The sequence below is a fragment of the Populus nigra genome, chromosome 10 (assembly GCF_951802175.1).
Source record: "Populus nigra chromosome 10, ddPopNigr1.1, whole genome shotgun sequence".
NCBI lineage: Eukaryota > Viridiplantae > Streptophyta > Magnoliopsida > Malpighiales > Salicaceae > Populus > Populus nigra.
The window spans coordinates 6,356,910-6,377,919 of NC_084861.1; the positions used below are offsets into that span (position 1 = coordinate 6,356,910).

General features: G+C 34.2%; 2 protein-coding genes and 1 long non-coding RNA gene across 6 annotated transcripts; 2 read left to right on the forward strand and 1 right to left on the reverse strand.

Moving 5' to 3' along the window:
- Positions 1 to 567: 567 nt before the first annotated feature.
- LOC133705572 (protein phosphatase 2C 70-like) lies at positions 568 to 6,956 on the reverse strand. Of its 4 annotated transcripts, none has more exons than XM_062130854.1 (13): positions 6,690 to 6,956; positions 5,371 to 5,557; positions 5,028 to 5,264; positions 4,791 to 4,963; positions 4,537 to 4,695; positions 3,815 to 3,958; positions 3,653 to 3,720; positions 3,139 to 3,274; positions 1,921 to 2,015; positions 1,411 to 1,526; positions 1,202 to 1,331; positions 885 to 939; positions 568 to 785 (listed from the first exon to the last, which is right to left on the reverse strand). In XM_062130854.1, the coding sequence occupies exons 1-13, from the start codon at positions 6,828 to 6,830 to the stop codon at positions 627 to 629; spliced, it is 1,800 nt and encodes a 599-aa protein (XP_061986838.1). In that variant the 5' UTR covers positions 6,831 to 6,956; the 3' UTR covers positions 568 to 626. The 4 variants fall into 4 exon arrangements, with proteins under 4 accessions (XP_061986838.1, XP_061986841.1, XP_061986840.1 ...); XM_062130857.1 differs by having other exon boundaries at positions 3,653 to 3,714; positions 5,070 to 5,264; positions 6,690 to 6,955; XM_062130856.1 differs by having other exon boundaries at positions 5,070 to 5,264; positions 6,690 to 6,955.
- A 3,176-nt stretch (positions 6,957 to 10,132) lies between these two features.
- LOC133704890 (uncharacterized) lies at positions 10,133 to 12,953 on the forward strand. The gene is made up of 2 exons (XR_009844145.1): positions 10,133 to 10,296; positions 10,975 to 12,953. It is a non-coding gene; the product is annotated as an uncharacterized LOC133704890 (long non-coding RNA).
- A 3,613-nt stretch (positions 12,954 to 16,566) lies between these two features.
- LOC133705028 (protein FANTASTIC FOUR 3-like) lies at positions 16,567 to 17,997 on the forward strand. The gene has a single exon (XM_062130122.1). It carries the CDS (start codon positions 16,907 to 16,909, stop codon positions 17,885 to 17,887), a length of 981 nt encoding a protein of 326 aa, XP_061986106.1. The 5' UTR covers positions 16,567 to 16,906; the 3' UTR covers positions 17,888 to 17,997.
- The last annotated feature ends 3,013 nt before the right edge of the window (positions 17,998 to 21,010 follow it).

Consider the following 21,010-nt stretch of genomic DNA (forward strand, 5'->3'; position numbering starts at 1 on the left):
CTAAATTCATAGAAAGTCACCCTTTGCGCACCTCTCAAATCACTTCCGCACACAGAATATGAAGTCACGTTCCGCTCACCTCGACGTCGTATTTCTCTCTCTGAAAAACAGGCACTGTCATAAGAGGAAATGGTAAAGAAGGCTGATTTTCCTTATGGTCAATCTATCCGCTTGTATGAAGTCCCATCATGGATCATACAACACCAACTCAAAAGCCAATATTATTCACCTCTACTTTTAGTCACGTTTCATCCAATCAAAAGAGAGCCTAATTGCAGTGTACGTGGCGGTGGCTTTTAAAACTGCCATGGCAACCTCCAACATCCTTAGAAAACCACAACTTCCAGCATTGCTCCTACGCCACAGTAGATCGGATCCATGTTGTTTACACGAGTTAATTTGGGTCGAGACTTTGTTACTGTAAATTTATTCCCAGTAAGTCATGAGACCGGTATGCTTGTCTGTTGTACACCAACTTCAAGTCGAGAACCAGTAATCTTGCTGAACATATTATCTTTATGCATACAACCATCTGAAGGGAAACAACGTATAGATGGAGACTATAGCTAAAAAGAAGAAAGCAAGAGAAAATTTTTATTAATGCACACTAAAACTTGTGATTTATATTAAGAATCAACTTTACAAGATATTCTAAATTTTCTGTCAAACTCCAAGAAAAGTATAGAGGTGTTGTCCTTTGTTCGCAATGTTTTAGCCTCGCTCAACAAAAAATTTGCAACCTTCTCCGAAATATTCCCTCCTTCTTCGAAATATCTTTCCTTTGCCTGCATCAATAACAAATGCAAAGTGTCACTAGAATATCATGGAAAGAAAATTTTCCACAAACCCGCGTTCGAATGATACGATGGAAGGATAAGGCTAACCTGTGTGACAAGCTGGGCGGCCTTCTTAAGACTGATGACATCCCAAAAGCCATCACTGCAATTTTTTTTAGAATCCAGATTCACACTTTCAATAAATATATCTATAGAAAAAATTTATATAGACAACGAAATTTTTAAGCTCCAATATTTCCATGAGAATCAAGACTTGCCCAAGAAAAGGACACAATGTTCTGAGGGTTGCATTCAAGTGTGATGATTTTCAATAACTTGAAATATCCAAATAGTATCAGGAAAATTGGTTAAATAAATCACAAGCTAGAAGAGACAGTAACAATGTCATTTATTTCTAAAATCACCTTGCCAATAGTGCAAAAGCACCACTTTCTTGATTAATATGTATGGCTTCACTTATATAAGGCTCTGAACTAAAGCGGGGTTCCTCCTGTTTCAGAAATTTGTCACCAAGCATTCGAGCAAGGTTCAAACCTGAATAGGGAAAAACAAGGGTGGGTTATTATCTACACGTTGATACGAAACATGTCATAAAATATCACTGTTAACTTACCATAAAGCCGTGTTTCCCCATCTCTCAATGGTACTCCAGTTTCATTAAGTCGAAGTCTTTCAGAGTAACTACTTACTCTGTGATCTTCTGTCATCTTAATCTGCTTCCCATCAACACTGAAAATAAGGTATTAAAGATACAGCAATGAGAGCAAAAAGTCAAAAGTTTTTTCATTTTATAACTAAAAATCCAAAACTTTTAGTATGTTCTAAATATGACTAGTGTCGCCTCATATTAACAGCTGCCAATATGTTACAAGGGCAGTCCCTTTCAAAAGGAGAATACTCAGTGTCAGAGTTGAAGCATTTAATGATACTCCTAAAAAGCATTGCAGCTAAAGATTATGATGACTGTTTTAAACAAGGATCACTATTTGATAGCTTATCTACTGAGAATTGAGTCAAAACATTCCATTATTGTACAGATTTATGATATAATAGAAGCATTCTACAGTTTTTTGGGTTTTTGATGTGTCAGCAGTCGTTACAAAATGAGAATTTTAAAACATACTTCATAAAGCAAGCTGAGTCTCCAACATTTGCACATTGTGCAAATAAATTTTCATTGCTATCAGCCCAAACCAGAAGCACTGTTGCAGCACAACCCTGCAGGAAATTGATCATTGTAATATGCAAAATGATAATCTTGAGTTTTTGCAACACAAAAATTGTTCAAAAGTAGGTAATATAATCATTTTCACTGAGGTGATGGTAACCGATCTACAATATCACCACTCTTTGTTAACTTGAATCGGGTAACAATATAGTGAACACTAGAAAATCAACAGTCTAACAAGAGTTGAATCCACTTAAGTGTGATATTGCTCTGAATTCAATCAACCATGCTTTCCAAATACAAGAATAAAGAGCAGACAATGCCTTCTTATATAAATTAGTAACATAATCTGTTCTGTCTCCCTTTTGTTTCTATTAGAAAATGTGTGCGAGAGAATTAACACCAAAGGACCTGAGGTGCTTCATAGATTCAAGCTATCTTGAAAAAACTATCCTAGTAATGACTTCTCAACAATCCAAAAAATCGCCCATGTTCTAACTAGTAGCTTGTTCATTTAAGAGCTAAAACAGCATATATTTGCCCATATATGACATTCCACAACACAGGTATATGACAATAGAAAACCAGTTATGGTTGCATATTTAAGCAACTATGAATGTGTTAGAAGTTGCAGTTGAATTCTACAACTTCTCTCTTGCACCAGGTAATAAACCAAGATACAGCTAGAGGAACAATGATTAATATTTAGACATAATATACTGCTAGTCCACAATTTGCTCCCAAAACATCTTTCAGTAAAAATCATAAAGAAGCAATATAAAATGGTAATTGTAGCACAGTGCTTACCAACTTGTCACACACTAGCCTAAGATTAGTCTTACTTCATTTAGCTACTTCTTATTATGCATGGACACCTACGTAGAAGTAGTGGCAATTCAAGAAACTATCCAAAGCAACAAATCAAACTTGGCCATCGACGAACAACTAAGGTGGGTGTTTGAAAATCCAGAAACCTGCCAGCCTGTATCATGAAGGCAGCATGGTATAATTCAAGTCCTAATGGGATAAATTTACAGTGCGAGAAAACTTGTTTCTACCTTAACCATCCCAAAAAAATTTGGGTGCAAACAAGGAAAGCTTTTCATTTAAGACTTGAGGAAATCACAAACAGTCATTAGGAACAAACAAAACAAGAAAAGCCAGGGGAAAAACCTCGTAATAGTTATTCATATTAGCTTCAGTTTCATAAAATGCAACTCTAAGAACATCTGAGGCATCACATTGCGATAAAACCCTCTCCCTTATAAGAGAATCTGACAGAATACTGGCAACCTTCTCAGGAAGCATTCTGGAGAAAAAAATGACAAGGCTGTTACTAATTACCAAAAAGGCATGGTAAGCAGCCAATTCATCACATAAATGCAGAAGCAAGGGATAAAATAGACAATGATAACAAATATTGGTACCAAGAGTCGTGAATCAGGGAGAACAAAGAGAAAGAAAATCACAAGATATTAGACGCAATAGAAAGGCGGCTTCTTTTAGAGCATAATCCTTAAAACAGTCATCATCAAATGACAATCTCAACCAGCCAACTTCTTGGACAAGAACAACAAATAAAGCGTGCAAGGTAGTTTGCTATTGTTGTTAGAGGTGGTAATAGAAAAATGATCCTGGTTTGATCTGCATCAAGGCAGCACATCAATACTGAAATACAAATACTAACTTGCTAGCAGATTTTGCAGCAGCTACTCCACCATGTCCATCACAAATACCAAACACTCCAAACTGCAACTAGGAATTTAGATCACTTAGCTTTTCTGACAAATAAATTTGCATCCCTTCTTAAAAAGAGAGAAAAAAGAAAGCAATCAATAGATAAAAAAACCTGGGGAATGCCAGGAAGGGGCCACTGATAATAGCACACATCTTCCATGGCAAGCTTCTTTCCTCCTCGGCGAAAAGCCATGGGATCTGATGCTATACCTATGCCAAAGGGTGTCTGACTCTCAGATGTAGATGTCACATGGACCTGACAGAGAGAAAATATCTTTATGGTTCAAAAAGTATATGCAACGAGAATTGTATTTTTGACACACAAAAAAAGACTATTTATCTTTGTGGTTCCTCAAGTTTTTAGGTCCAAATCACATCCATCAACAGAAACGAAATCATGAAAATAAATAAATGAAGCAGCCACTACCATCTATATAGCAACGAAGCAGTGGGGACTATGGAAACAGATTGTTGAAGTTATCATGCGACTTCATGGATGCTTTGTTTTAGAAACTCCATGATAGTTGAGTGATAGCATAATCTAACGGTTGGATTGTAGTCGGGGCTATGGAAAGAGAATGTCAAATTTGGAATTTCATTTTCTTCTTACTCAGAAAAGTTTTAGAATTTCAATAGCAAGATTTTTAAATCCTATCAATCACAGCAAAGTTATGGTGTCTCAAGAAATCACAAGGGGCATAAATGAAATGAATTCATGATTGTAGAACATGATTCAGCTATTCATGGACAATTAAATTAACTACTCAATCTGCACTGTAGCACGGATGCTTAAATGCTAAAAAGCAACTTGATTAAACAAGCAGCTTGGCTTACATGAACATTTGAGGTTGTGCCAAGCGTTATTATATCTCCACTTGAAAGCTCAACAGGGTCACCCCGATGTCTACTTCCAGAATCAGGATGGCTAATCAGCTGAGAATTCAAAAATGTTCCATTGAGGCTACCCATGTCTACCAACTCCCATTTATTTTTCTGAAACCCAAAAGGAAGTCTGTGATAAGCAGAGTGCCACATGCACAGCACATATTTCGAACTGAAATCAAGTGGAATAGTTATCAAGAAGTTACATCCGCGTTCCAGTTGATCATCGCGTGCTTCCCTGACACCTCTGAATCCTTCAATAACAAGTCACTGGAAACCCTTCCAAGGGTCAGTGGAAGCCTCGAAGCACTTGTTGGCTGTACAGAGCAACGGAGTCCACAAGAAGGACCGGAGATGACTTCCAGAGAGAGACAACTTCCTGCACTTCTAACAGAAAAATATGATAAAAAGTTTTTCACATTTGGAAAAATAAAGGAACATACCAAGAATTGCCCTCTTTCCCATAAGTGAGAGGCAAAAATTACTTTGATCAGCAATGCCCTTAGGCGCTAAGTCTTGAAGTAAATCATTTTTCAAATCAGATTTCAAGTTAGGATTCTGATCTTCCTTTCTGACATGTGTTTGCACTTCAGCTAAGCGCTCTGTCAATGAAAGGAACCTGAGGGTCTGGCCAACTGAAAGATCCTCTATTGGGTCTGAATTTGAAACAACACTATCACCTGAGGTAAGTAGAGAATAAAAATTAATGTCCTCAAAGAGGAAAAGAGAAATTAACTAATTGTAAGAATTAATATAAGGGAATAAGAATCAAACCATAAGATATACCTTCGTTCAATTGGAGAGATGCGGAAGGAAGCCTCTGTTTATATACAAGGTCATGCATTTGAGGTGAACGCCAGAGCCCTTCATTTTGACCACATGCTCCCTCTAGATCATTACTTCTAGTTGATTCATTGCTTTGGCCATGGGCATTTGCATCATCCAAGACAAGGGGCCTCTCTAAGTCACCAACCTAAAAAATGGAGATGTTTCTAGGCATGAGCAGAATCAGAAAGTTATAGCATGCAGATTTTAGTATCGGTGCAAATGTATACATATGTCACCAGCCTTAGTGAATCGATGCTGTGTGCATAGAAATTAACGCATGGAATATTAGTAGTGCAAATTTTCCAATATGTAGTATTTGTGTCAAGCACAGGACAGGGACAAGATAAATGTGATACTTCTATGATATTTAAAAGGATTATAAGTAAAGAAGATTTCAAGGAGTGCCCCGTTAAATATACATTCAATACAGGTATGATTACCTTATAAAAGCAGTTTAATTAACTACTTGAGCATTTTATAAAAAAATGAGGTAAAGGTTTAAAACTCCACTTCATATTTCATCGGTTAAAGTAAAATGCAAAACAAGCGTGCATTTGCATTTTTATGTAAATATTTGAGACCTTAATGATTATAATCCTTCTTTTCCACAAAGAGCACCTCCAGACAAGCAAAAAAAAATAAAAAATGCTTCCATTGCTAAAATTAACAAGCTCGTTCACAAAATACCATATATAAGTAACACCGATCTGGAATCAATCAAAAATCCCATTTATTTAAGCAGTATTTAAAACCCTCGTCCGAAAAATAAAGGAAAATGTTCGTGATAAATAAATGCTTGCTATATCCGCTGCCCGAGACACGATCAACTAGCTGATAGGACAGTGGACGGATTGCTCAAACCATCAATTGACCAAATCCTCCTCAAACTAACGGACAATCTTAAAATAAATGAGTATAGACAAGAACGCGCAAGTCCCAGTGTCAATCAAACCCCTAATTCTTAAAAAGAGCATGATGGAACCAAATATTAGCCACCATTAATTCTAATTTCTCACCCACCCGGGCATACAAGATCAATCCACAAGTAAAAAATAAACCTCAACAAAGCTAAAACCCTCCGCTCTGGTTTCTATTTTTGAGCTAAATTCCTTAAAAAAATGATCTAACAATACACGAAAGTAAGGTCGAATCGGCCGTTACAAAATCCCTACGATTTCTCACCAACCAAACCGAACATCACAATTATGGTACCTAAGCAGACGAAGAAGCTAAGAAATAGAATTAGATTATTGTTGCAGCTGCTGCTGTTGTCGTACCTTAAGCGCGCGAGAAGGGGAAGAGAGGGAGGAGAAGAAGCGCCATGGTTTACAGGCGAGGAGGATAAGGAGAAGGATCAGAAGCAGCATAAGGAGGAGGAGGAGGACACCGACAATGCTTCCTTGTAATATCATCGCCATGCTCGTGCCTTTCTCTCTCTTGTCTCTCTAGACAAGACTAGAGATTGGACTCCTGATTTGCGAGAACCTCGCTTTGAAATGGTCGCGTCGCACTTTGCATTTCTCTCACGCTCTCCCCCTTCTAGTTTTAATTTTATCTTAATTTTATTCTTTATTTATTGCTAGTAAAATGGTAGTCTTTTTAATGGTATATGATATTTCATTTTAATCTATACTGTTTTTTATTCAATAATTAAGGACATTTCTCTGATTAACTTAAGTGTTAATTAAAATTAAATTTCTCTTGGGATTATTTTAAAGACACAGCCTAACAGTCAAACTAATGTATTAAAAAAAATTGGTAATTTTTTAAAATATTAATCTCAAAAATTGAATCATAATTTAAAAAAAAAAGAGTATAGCTCCTTGATCACATACTAACATGGAATGTAATCTAGAAGATTTTCTCCTTGATCAAAATTTGATGAGTTGAGGAATTAGTAAATATTTTTCGAAGCAACACTCCTGTGAAAATTGATTTCCGTAATTGCAGTGAATACTGGTTTACTTGCATGCGAGTAAAATTATTTTTTTTAATAAAATAATAAAAAATATTAATACAATAGAGAATTATTTAATATTATTATTAAATTTATTAGTTAATTTAAATTTTTTTAATTCAGTTATTTATCTAACCTAAATTTAAAATTAAATCGTATAAGAATTGACAAGATATAACATAATCGATTTACTTAGTTTAAAGCAGCTTGCCTGACTGGTAAAAAAATTTAAAAAATAAATTTATTAAAAGAATTTCGGATCTAAATTGATGTTTAGTTTAAATTTAAAATTAAATTATATAAAAATTATCTTGATATGATCTAATTAACTTTATCAAGTTAAAAACAATTTAAACAACTAGTAAAATATATTTGGAACGAAATTAACAAAAAAATCTATTATTATAATTATTTGTTTAAACTAGATTTAAAACTAAATGGTATAGAAAGTGATTGGATTTTAAAATTGAATTGTTTGATAGTTGCCTCGATAATCTAAATGATTGTAAAAAAAAACAAAGAATGAAATTAAAAAAATGGTTGAAATTAAAAGAAAAAAAAAGGAGAGAAACTAGATTGAAATAAAAAAAAAAGAAAAAGAAAAAAAAGAAGAAGCGTCACCTTGAAGCTACATTAACTTTCCAGGTTTTTTCCAGCAGCGGAGGGCAATCATATTATGTGAGAGAAAAACATTGCTTTTAAGGTGTGAGTTAGTGATTTTGTTTTGCAATTGAGCATGATGGATTTGGATTCGATGTGTAGCTATGTTACTAGGTTTACTTTACAAAACTGAAAGTTTAGAAGTGGGTCCATGTAATGCAACCGCATGAAGGGGTAGGTAGGATATTCTTAACTTTTTGTTTTTGTCTGGCACGGCCAACTGCCACTGCTTCGGGCTTGCAAGATGGGCAGGTTGTGGGCCTGCCTCAACTCCTTCAACTGGCAACTACTTGCAAGTCGTTCAAGCTCTCCCGCGTTGCATTTCTACGCGTGTTTAGAAGTGTTTTAAAAACTTGTTCGGCATAAAAAAAAAATTTAAATTAATATTTTTTAAAGTTTTTTCTTTATAGTTTCCATGTATTGATACTAAAAAAATATAAAAACTTATTTTAAAATAAAAAATACTTTTGAAATATATTCTGTATCACTAAACACACGCTGAAAAGTTTCAATGTAACTCTCGTTATTCTGTTTCTTTCCTTCCTCCCCTTATCGCTGAGAGAGGGCCCTCACGCTGAGCCAAATTCAGTTTGTTTTATTTACCCCTACGAAACTTCAAAACGGCAGCGGGAAGAGAAGAACTTGGGCTCGTGGACTGATTTTCAGCTTACTGGGCCTGAATGGATCGGTACTATTGGGCCGCCAACTTCACAGTATGAATCTCGAGACTCGAGCGAGTGCGTCATGCTCGCTTTTCCTCGTCCCCTCGATATTCCTGTATCTATGTGCATATAATGCCTTTGCTTATAAGAGAATTACTTATGATATTCTTGTAAATGCAAAGAAAAGAGCAACATGCCAGATGTATGTAATAATTACTAATTAACTCATAATTAGAGAGTGATAATTGGAAGCCAGATGAGTGGAAATTAGGTTTTCTTAAATTTGTCATACCAAAAAGGTTTTTGTGCGTAATTGTCCAGCTCTCCTTGTCCCCCTTGGCTCAATCATCACTTCTCCGAATGCGGGGCATGAATAGTTGACTGCCAGCCTGTGTGCTGTCTTATTGCATGGAGAGGCACGGAGAGGCTATTTATCAGTACGACACTACGAGACTACGGAAATTGAAAAGGTTCGGATATTTGATTTTAAAAAAACACCACACTTCAGAAAAGAAGAAGAGATAATCTATAAAATCATTGGATTAGATATTATTAGGGTTATGAAGATCCTTCAGTTTATTTTTTTCTCCTTTTATAATTTATATCATTTTCAAAGAAGTTTGATGCAAGAGGTTTTTAAAGAAAATTACTTTTCTTTGATTTTTTTCTATTTAAATTAGAAAATTAAATGGTATGCTTGATAATTTTATTTTTCCTAATTTTCTTAATTATTTTATTACTTTCTCTTTTTTAGATTTTCTAATTTATTTTGATTGATTTCCTAGTTTTTATCTCTTTTCCTACTTTTATTAATTTTCCTCGTTCCACTTTTATATACTTTGATAATGCGACCCATTGGATTTTAGTAGTTCAATTATGGAAAGTATATTGGTATTTTAAACATTTTTTTTTAAAAGAAGTCAATGGAGATGTGATTTTTGCTCTGATTGTTTTTTGGTTGAAAAACATTTTGGAAATTTTTTTATTTTAATTTTTTTAATATGCTGATATAAAAATAAAATTTTAAAAATAAAAATTATTATTTTATCATATTTTAACATAATTATTTTTAAAAAATAATTCATTTGATTAAAGAACAGAACTTCTCATTATATTTCACTTATTTGGTTTTTTAAAAATTATATAGTTTTTAAAATATAATTGCAATCTTATTTTTTTATTTTTAAATTATTTAAATGTACTAAAATCAAAAATATTTTTTAAAAAATAAAAAAATTATTTTAATATATATTTAAATAAAAAATATTTTAAATCATAATTACTATTTTAAACCAAATATTTCTAAAAAGGATACGGGCTCATTGATGATAAGCCCACACAAGGTGGTATGATTTTGTAATTGCAAAAACTAACAGGGGATAAATATAATTATCAAACGTTAGAGGGTAAATTATATAATATATTTATTTGCAGACTCCCGGCTTCGAAGTCAAAAAATCAAAACCAGCGGTTCTGCGCGCGGCTACTGCGGCATCCTCGCAGCGATTTAGCTTTAACTTCCAGCGGGATCTTTCACCTTCCTTGATGCCATTGATGCTGTTCTGATTGATCACTTCGTTCTTCACTTAGCTTCCCTGTGTTACTGTAAGTGATCTGGCTCTCGTTTTTATTCATTAATGCTGCTATTATCGGTAATTGAAGAGCATTATTAAACGCTGATGATTTGTTATTATAATTTGATATGTAATTGTTAATTTCATCTAGTAATTTGACGTGAAAATGTAATTTGAATTTCAATACGTAGATTTGGATTTGTATATTGTAAATTTGGTAAAAAGAAAAAAATTAGAGTAAAGAATGTTGAAATCCCTAAATTATGAGTTGGTATGAAGTAGTCTCAAAACTGTCTCTTTTTTTCCTTGTAATTAATTGATCGTGTTTGTTCATTCTTGAGCTGAACATGTGTTCTAAAAAACAATGTGATTGCAAGTGATACATTGTTGTTATCTCTTAGATACTGAATTGATTGAAACATATGGCTGTTGTTTTACTAAAATATTTGACAATTCAAGGATTCAAGATCACAATTTTTAAAATGTAAAGGACCCATGAGAGCTCGATCTGTAGCTGAGAGGTTTCCTGCCCGTTTCTGCCCGAATATATCTCTTAATTCAGTTTGGTCATTTATTCATACCTAAGAGACTGATTTTCGGTTAATATGTTACCATGTCATTAGAAACCTATAAGAGGCAGGTATAAATAATTATGGTTCACTTTGATGATTGATGGGTTTTTAGTCATTTAACTTTGGATGGATGGTAGACGTGGAGTGATTTTGAGAACAAATCTCCCTGATAATTGGCGAGGATCCGAACCGTGGATGTGGAATTTTGAAGCTTGGGGCTCTTGCATCATTTTTGGAAAGAATACGAATTAAAAAAGGTGATAAATATTTCATTTTTGCTTGCATGCATGATACTTTAGAATTGCAAGATGATAGAGAGGGTTTGAATCTGCGACAAGCTACGTGGAGTATTTGTTTCTTGTACCATTTTTGGGACACCCATCTAGATCAATCATATATTAAGATTTTACTTCTGCTCATTTACGCAACATTGTGTACTTGTTTTGGAGAGTTATCTATCAAAATCAGAGACTGCAAGAGGAATGTGTTTGGAGATATATAGTTAGTGACATTTCTTGAGTCTTTTTCTTTTTGTTGGATCCAATGGTTGGATTCCAAACAGAAAGTAAATTTCCAATCTCTTGATACCTCTCATCTTTATTTGAGTGACTTTAGTTGGCACCTTCTAGGAATGGTTGAGAATTTAAGACATCCTTATTAACGCCCTCAATAATTGGCATGTGATATTATCACTCTGGCCATGATGTCGCATTAATGTGTGCCAAGAATGATTTGCGTTTTGTATTCTGCATGATGTTCCTTTAAACCTTATTGCATCTCCTTGTTTTTAGATGATGGGCTTACCGCTATAACAGTCTTGATTATAGTAGTGTTTTTTGCAAGTGGATCTTTTGAGAACATAAACATTGAACCCGCCAAAATCACTGACAAGAGCTTCATGGTGTTGAATTCATAGTTTTGAGTTTGATAATTTGGTTAAAGGCAGGTCGTCATAGAGATAGATATTTGAACTAACTTTGTGCACTTTAATTTCTATTTTACCAGTTTATTTTTTTTAATTTCCAACTGGGGAACTGTATTTGATGTTCCTTGTATGGTTGCTTTGGAAAACATTACTTTCAAAAGCTTTTTTTTTAGCAACACTACCCTGGAATAATGTTTGGTACCTGGTAGGTGGAATGCAATTTGTTGATTCAGTTTTTTCTTTGATTTTGTACTTTTATTACTGTTGATAAGAATATATTAATAAATGGATTGTTTATAATTTCCACAAACATCTAAAGTGGATGCTTTTGCCAAATTTTCTGTGACTCCGTTCTACATTTGATTGCTTTGACTTGGATATTCCTATTTTATATCAGATCTGTAATAAATACGTTGCTTCTGTTTCCAAGTCCTCTTTTTCGATAAGTTGAAACTGTGTTCAAGTTTGGGGAGGATTGAAGCCACAACCAATGGTATAGATTCTGCTGGCCCATGAACAGGCATCAAAATCTTTTCTTGAAACTTAAGCAGCAAATCTTCTAAGATGGTCATATGACTGCCTGTAAGTTTTCTAAACTAATCCTGAAAGATTTACTCCCTTTGTACGTAGCATTTTTCCACAATACTGATGTAAATAGTTATTACTTTAAAATTAACAATTAACATATTTATAACAACTTGCGGGCCAAAATCAGAAACTCTCTGTATCAGTCTTCTAGAGCATGAAATGATAGATAGCCCATTATATTAATAGTTAATTGTCAGAGCAACAGGACTGCATCGATACTAATCATGCATGCCAGTTGAGATCAGACTCATATGTCTAGTCACTGTGTGCTAACCTATCCTTCAACCGCGCCATTTACATGTTGCTTCTAAAGGTCTTTCATGGGCTCTATGCAGAAAGTGCTTTAGCAATAACATGACCTTTAGTTGCATTGCATGTTTGCATGGATTGCGTAGGCATTCCTTGTGTATCGTTTCCAGTGTTCTTTTGGAAGTTAAAATAAAAATTAATGCAACAAAGTATGTAGTGAAAGGGAAAGGTGGCACTAACATGGTCAAAAAGGCTGGCAGAGTGATTTGTTTACATGCTAGTGTAATGTGAGCCATGAACTGGACTTGTCTTTCTTAACAAAGTCTTCATTAAATATGCATCATGGGAAAAAAATCAAGGGGCCAACTTTTGGCTTCACTGAAGGCCAAAGGGACATGACGTCTTCTAAGTTAAAGATTCTCCATTACTTGATATAAAATCAAACAAATTTTGATGGATTCTGATGCAAATATCAGTATCTCTTTCTCTATCTCCAAGTCAAAATGGGCCTAGGCGCTAAAATAAAATCAAAGAAACGCAGATGGGTTCTGGAGCAAAATTAATGCGCTCTCTCTCTCTCTCTCTGTCGCACACAACTATTATTAGTCACAGATAAAGAATCTTTGTACTAGGAAAGGCTTGAAAAGTATGCTCGTTTGGAGCTACCAAAGGTTACTAAACTGAATAGGAGCCTAAACTTCTATTAAAGTTCTGGGAAGCGACATGGAAGCACGAATATTTGCACAGATGAGATATTCGTACACTCTAGTTTCAATTCATAGCAATCTTCAGTTTTGTTCTATTTTATTTCTTTTCAATTCTATTATTTTGGAGATTGGTGATACATTGAATATGGCCGTAGTTCTTAGAAAAACACACCATATAGGTTCAAATTTTTGACCTAGAACAGCTCCTCAATTGTTCATTATCGATTATTTATGTTATCATCATTTCTTTCTTTGACGAGTAGACATGTAATACAAAAAAATTGATAATATAAAATGTGGTTTTCTTGACCTGTCACTTATGCGCTGAATCCTGTAAAATTTGTGAAACATGTAATCATATTGTCGGTGATGGATTAACATGTTATATCTTATTTAATATATTTTTTAAAGGGATCAAGGCGGAGGGTGATAATCCATTCTTTCTAAGCTTAGCCAATGGCTGAATTCAAGCGAAATATATATATATATATATATATATATATATATATATATATATATATATATTTACTATCTTTGAGTTTAGCTAAGTGCATTTGACTCTAAAAATCTTAGGCCCCATGTTTGGATTATGATATTTTTTTCCTGATAAATTAGATATATTTTATATCAATGAATCAACAGTAATTTACTTTTTGAGGAGTTATAAAAATTATTTTCTTTAGCTCCTCTTCTGCGTAAAGAGAAAGGTGTACTATAAATACGAGGAGGATCTCCTTTTTGAAAGGAGAGTTTAATTGACATAACATTCTCAATTTCTAAAATATAGTTTTCTTCTCTCTTGAAAAAATATTTATTTAAGTTTTGTAAAGGCTTTAAATTCATTAAAGAAAATATTTTACAAGAATCAGAAACTAAACACTAAGATAAAAAGAATATATTAGATTATTAAAACTAAAGAATCAACCGATATTCCGAAAATAACAAGCTTTACCTTCTTGGACGTTGTGGAGCATCATAAGTGGGAAAGAAAGAAAAAAAGGAGACATGTGTACAACTTGACCAAGTCCGCGTCCGCGTGAACAATGGCCATATGCTCTTGTAAGTACAAAGAAACTAGAAAACATGAAGGAAAATGGTAGATTAGAAAATAGACAGTTATTCAAATGTATACCACAGCTTGGCATATGCTTTTCTATGCATACCCTTCTACTCCATTATTTTTTTTTGGATTTATGTGGGGTGTTCGAGCCAGCTTGCGTGCATCACGACTATTCCCCACGGCCCACTGGACATCCTGCAAGCCCAGGAGCAGGTAAGGCACCGCGGGGGTGACAAGCGTGCACATAGAGGGTCAAACCCGGGACGAGAACGAAACAAGTCACACGATTGACCACAGCAGCTAGGCCCTCAAATACCCTTCTACTCTATTATTGATTAGCTTAGTTCCATTATTGATTAGCTTAGTTGGGAAGGTAATAATCATAAATATCTAATTAATTTAGCTGGGATGCAAAGTATAATAATGATCCTATCAGTCATTTCTTCTGTGTTCTATTCTCCCTGCACGGGCATTCCTTTCAAGGAATGCTCGTCCTCGTAGGTTGTGGTTTTCCCATTTTGTGACATTCTTAGATTCATTAGCTAAAATATTGAAACAAAAAAGGAAGTACATAACCATTTATGTAGAATACAAGTAGAAATAAGAAAGAATGTACTTGATCGTGCTTTATTAACATGCACGTTAAATAAAAGAAAATCTGCCTGGTTCATGCATGTGTGGTCACAGAAAGGCAACATGTGAAAGCGTACCGTACAGTTACATGTGATGCAGAATGTTCACTGGTGCCATTTGCTCACTTTTTTTTCCGTAAATGGTTTGATGAGTCCTCCACTGATTTCCAAACTTGGAGGTCTCACCCACAAGTTCAAGTGGCAAAGAGCCATAGCAGCAACTTTTGGTGAGGCCAACGGGGCCTTGGGGTTACTTTAATCCAGTAGGTTAGGTCATTTTTGTTGTCTGTCCACATGGATCAGGGTTCAGAGGGAAAAGCATACTAGGGTTCATAGGGTAGCACGTAGTAGACAATGAAAAGGTGTCTCAGTGGGGGATCCTTTATATCTTTTTCAAAGGATTGCATAAGCAATCCGTACGATTTGTGATAGCTGGGCAAAATATGAATTAATTATGAAGGGAATATATGTTAACATAAATCACCTTTGGGAAAAGCAGTATTTGTGTATTTGAAAATGTGCTTCAACCATGTATGTTTTTTAGATTTTTGAAAGATGTTAAGATAAATTCTTAAAAAGCAATAATTTAATGAATTTCACCTGCTTCGTATTATCAACCCAACACACTGTAAATCACATAGCAAGTCTTAAATTCTCTGAATCTCAATTAGTTGCAATTTACAGTGCACAATATGATGGCCATGTTTGAAAAAATGGCAATTTATCATGCCAGTGGGGTCTCACCATCACAAAGCCTCTTCTTTAAATTCATGGTGGGGTATGGAGGTCTTGATTTGGCCAGGCCGGTTGCTCTAACTCTACTGCCCCTCTTCTTGTATTCTTTTTCCCGTACATGAAACAGAATTATTGATCCACGAAGCACGGATTCTCAATGCCAATCAAACCAAGCATTGATTTTTTTAAAGGTGAAAATATTATTGTCTTCATTTTGCTGTCGGGCATGATTTTGTTGCTAGTTCTGCTGGTCTAAATCAGGGAAAGTTAAGGATTTTGATCAATTTTACATATCTGGTCGGCATGAATCATGAGCGTTTATGTAATTTGACACTTCAGCTTCAAATCTCAAAGGGTTTGTGCTGATGTTTTCTTCTGCTTTGATTCACCGAGAATGCAATCAACTTGGGTTTTGACCCTCAAGACATGAATCACCATCTATATATAAAAGAAAGGATAGTGTGGTTTCTGTCCTGATAAAAAAAAAAAATTAAGAAGAAAAAAACAAGGACGGGAAAACCAATCGCCATCAAAGTATCAAGAAATATTTGAGAGAATCCTTTGTTTCGTAGCTTTTTTTGTTGGCTTTCTTTTGGAAGGAAATAAAAGGGAATAGAAAAACAGGTAATTTTTTGGAGTCATTGTTACTTCCCATCATGTTCCTAGTGAGCTTATATACTTGAGTGGTATTATCACAAAAACAAGAAGGATAGAGGTCTTAAATTCGAGTCTCATTGCATAATCATACAAATAAATCCTAAAAAACCCATTTACAAGTCAAAACCAACGATTAGTTCCTCGTCTTTAAACTTGAAAGACCCCCACCTTCTCCCTCCTACACACCCACCACTTTTTTATTTCTCTCTTCTCTTTTTCAGTGTGGCAAATCATTAAGATTTGTTATATTTCAAGTGGCCTAAAAAGTCCCCTCCCCACCTCTGTCCACTGTACCTCCTGGCGCCTTTTGGAGACTACAAATTCACACCCCACGCCTCAGTTATCCCTCATGTTCAGTATCATCTCCCCTCTTCTCTTTCTCTTCGCAAACAAGAACCTCTAAACCCCCCAAAGCCTAAACTCTTCTGTCTTTGCTCTGCCTCCATTTATTCTTGGCGGGTTTCCTGCAACTTCTTGTTTGTATCTGCGATAAAACTCGTATAGCTAGCTTATGCAATGGCAACTATGGTCTGCCAGGGTTTGCAGTCTTGCCTCGAGTCCCCTATTGTTGAGTCAAGAACACTAAGACTTAGATTATCTTCACCAAATCCTAACTTCTCCCAATCCCTTGAACTGGCCTTAAAGCCTTTTTTGTTAGATTCTGACACCAAAGAAGTCAGTGACAAATCCCACTACGAGGAAACTAGCCACAAAAGTAGCTTCCTTCATGATAAGCACACATCTTCAAATCCTGATCTGGGTGGCTGGAGCTTCCTCCAAGCACTATCCACCAGTCCTGAAGGTCCCAAAGAATCAATGGAGAAAGAAAATATATACGTCCATCCTCTATTCAATCGTTCCTCTTCAGTGCTTAGTGAAAAGAGCCTGGAATTATGTACGGAGAATTTAGGTAGCGAAAGTGGAAGTGATATCATTGAAAGCAGCATTTTCTCACTGTCTTCATCAGACTCAAGAGTAGGAAATTCTCCAGCAAGGGAGCAACAGAAATCGCATCGACTTTTGGGAACTAAGAAAGCGAACTCTCGTAGTTTTCCACCTCCATTGACAACGATGCGTGGATCAAAATCTCTACAAGTTAGGCCCCACCGCGAAGATGGAAGGTTGATAATCAGAGCCGTCGAGGCTCCATCAAGACACACTTGCTTACATGCTGAAAGAAAGGATGGCCGCCTTCGATTAAGCTTTGTCAAAGATTCCTCTTCTGATTTTGACTTAATAGGCGTAGCCTCCACTGAAGAAAATAAAGGCAATAACAAAGAAGATGAGATTGAAAATGACATGGATTATGATGTAGATGACTTTGATGTTGGGGAAGGAAATGTTGCGTCCTTTGAAGATGAGGTGGGAGGTGATGATTCGGACATTGATACTGAACCTGGAACGGAGGAGTTTCAAAGACCAAGAAGGTGCAAAGAAGGCGAAGTAGAGAACAAAGGATTGTTAAACTGGGAGCCTTTTTGGGTGGCTACATTATAAAATTTTTATTTTGGATCTCTTAATTACAATAGTCAAATTCTCAATTTTTAGTTTGTCCCTTCCCCTTTTTGTTCCCTCACCTTTTGCGAATGGAAGCTTTCTTTTCTTTTCTTCTCATGAGTTAACCTGTAAACATCCATAACATGGTTCTAGCAGGTAGTTATTATCGCCACTCCAAGATGATTTTTGTGTTTCTCAGCGCACAAAGCAAGTTTGAGAGGAGAAAATTACTCTTTCTCTGTACGAGCATGGCGAAGACAAAGAGATTAATAAGCAAACTTAATGCAACCATGATGAAGCATAGAATTAAAATGCATACAATTAAAGTGTTTCCTACTGTCACAATAGGTTACAAGTGCTCCATCCAGGAATTCAGTCAACTTTGTATGGTATTGAATCCTCGAAGCATTAATTTTTTTCCATGTGCATGCTGTATCACCCATGTACTCTATATGGTCGCATAAATGGCTGCTCCATCATCTATTTAGATGTTGTTTGGTAGTTAATTGTTAATTTCTTGAAGTATTTTTTTTATAAAATATATTAAAATAATGTTTTTTATTTTTTAAAAATTATTTTTAATATTAGTATATTAAAACTATATAAAAATACTAAAAATAATTTAATTTAAAATAAATAAAAAATTATTTTTTTAAAAAATACAAAATCAAACGGCAATTTAATATTATTTTTTCCACGGAAACATTTTACTGCCGAAGTGGCAATCTAGTGTCCATTTCAATGACTTTAAGACAACATGGAGAAGAAAAGGAGCAACAACTCATAATATATATATTTTTTAAATTAACACATTTATATTTTATTAGTCTCGTTGATAAAGATATATTTCCTTCTTAATTCTAATATAGATATAATAATTTACTCATGGCGCAAACTCTGCGGGTTGTTAAAAAACAAATTGAAAGTTAAAAAATTATAGAGGTTACAGGTAATTATTTTATTTTATTATTTAATTTGACCTTGCTATTTAATTTTAAAACCTCCATGCTTGATTTCTTGTCCTCGGAAATTTTAAATTAAATCTTGTTAGAATTGTAACAAGGTGTATAGTATCTAAAAATAATATATTTTTTTAATATTAAAACGATGATATATTAATAAAACTAATTCAGGCTTCATGTTTAATCCTTCAAACTTACAACTCAGGTCATAAACTCTTCTAGGTTAAATAAATATGTTTTTATTAAACTGTTTTTTTACCCCGACATGAGCTAATTGATTTAATGAATCCAAATGCTATATGAATGAACGGGTAAAAACTAATTTTTTTAAAAAATTAAGATAATATTTTTTTAATATTAAGATAACAAAATATTAGATTGACTTAATTTTCATGACTCAACCTATTAAATCTGCGACTTGGGATATAAACTCTACTGAATGTAATAATTCTATTTTTTTATGTTTTTTCAAATTAATTTTACTTAATTATATTATGTTTTAGCGCTGTTAGTAATGAAATGAGTTAGCTCACGAAGTGCATGGATAAAACAAATAACACATTATTTAATTTGTATAAGATGTATAATTATCAATCTACGTGTATTTTTTTTTATACACCTAAAAAAGTTCCCGATAATGAATTTTTAAGTTCCGTCTCCAAGAACTAATTAACAGGAATTGACGTTTAGAGAATTCAGTGATTGGTTTCCAACGGAGAAGGGCAGCAGTTGAGCACAAGGAGTTCTGCTCCATCTTCCGACTTCATAAACCCGCGCTGTTATCAGACGGCGTCTTATCCCCTTCGGAGACGAATCACGATCGGCAATACATGTCTGTGTGGTACAGTGTGAATCCGTACGTTAGAACCGCCTGACAAGATCTTCACATAAAAACAAACAAAGTAAACTCTTCTAAGTGTTGCCTGCATCACAAGTTGAATGAATGAAAGTGAAAACACAGCGGCAAAGCAAAGTGTACTACACGGCCACGGGGTAGCAAAAAGATAAAGTGCAGGCCGGGGGAGTTTTTTTTTATTTTATTTTAAAAAAAATAACAACACAATTGGTCAGAATATTTTTTTCTCGTGAAATTTCAAAATGTTAATAATTTTGTTATGCAATTAAAAAAAAAAATAAAGAACTATACTATTCATAGTAACGCAACCTTTCAAAACAAAAAAAAAAAATCAAAAGTCACGTTATTAGTAATAATATGAAGATATTTTACAATACCTTGAAGTCACCGTGACCTTGTTACTGAATTTCAAGTAAAATGCTGATTTTAAGCAAAATCTCGCATAGTTTTCCATATCATGATCAATTACTGAAACATGAGAGTAATTCACGTAGTTCTACATGGGATCGATCATCTTGCATCTGCATCCTTTCCACAATTGCATGTCGGGGGATGATGTCTGCTCTAAAGAAAATTAACCACGTAAACTCTAATGATCCCATATATATTTTGTTTTAATTATAAGAATTAAAATAAAAAATAATGGTAAGATAACACGAGAATTAATGTGGTTAAATATATATTATAAGGTAATAATATCATCACGTTTATTAATTGTTTCAGAGCTAGTATTGTCCAAAAATATCCCTGTCATCATATATAAAAACAAACAAGTACGATAAAAGATCAGGATGATTCTCTTTGTGGTGCTTATATACGCTGAAGTAAATAAGGAATATGGTCCTGAATTTAACACGTCCTATTCTCATTTTTCAAAACCTCACCGTTTAATGAATCAAAGTCTTAAAAGAAAAGAAAAACATATTCGGAAAGAATTATAAGCAAAGTATCACAAAAGAGAGTACGTACAGATTTTGCTGCTTAATAATTCAGCTGCTAAATATTTCGTAATATTATTCTTAGAATTATGTTATATAAACAAAGATCTCATATAAAAGTTCTTATACAAGTGACATTTTTTTTAATGGAAGGCTGTTATTTAAAATTCACACAATTTAATTATATTATTTGTCATTTACAAGTTGACATATCAAATTTCGTAGAAATTTTGAATGAAAATCTAAATTATTCTCAAATTATTAATGATCTAATTTAGAATTATTGTCAAAGTGACACTCCGTTTGTTATTATTATTATCATCGTTGTTGTTTAGTCTCACGTAACATAATTTTTCTTGTACCTTGA

What these genes read in the sequence shown, in the direction of transcription:
- LOC133705572 (XM_062130854.1), bottom strand. Translation starts at nt 6,830, where the DNA reads ATGGCGATGATATTACAAGGAAGCATTGTCGGTGTCCTCCTCCTCCTC. An exon ending in GCTGCAAAATCTGCTAGCAA is followed by an intron (nt 3,275 to 3,652) that starts GTTAGTATTTGT and finishes TTTTTTCTCCAG; the next exon opens with AATGCTTCCTGAGAAGGTTG. An exon ending in CCGCCCAGCTTGTCACACAG is followed by an intron (nt 786 to 884) that starts GTTAGCCTTATC and finishes TTATTGATGCAG; the next exon opens with GCAAAGGAAAGATATTTCGA.
- LOC133705028 (XM_062130122.1), top strand. Translation starts at nt 16,907, where the DNA reads ATGGCAACTATGGTCTGCCAGGGTTTGCAGTCTTGCCTCGAGTCCCCT.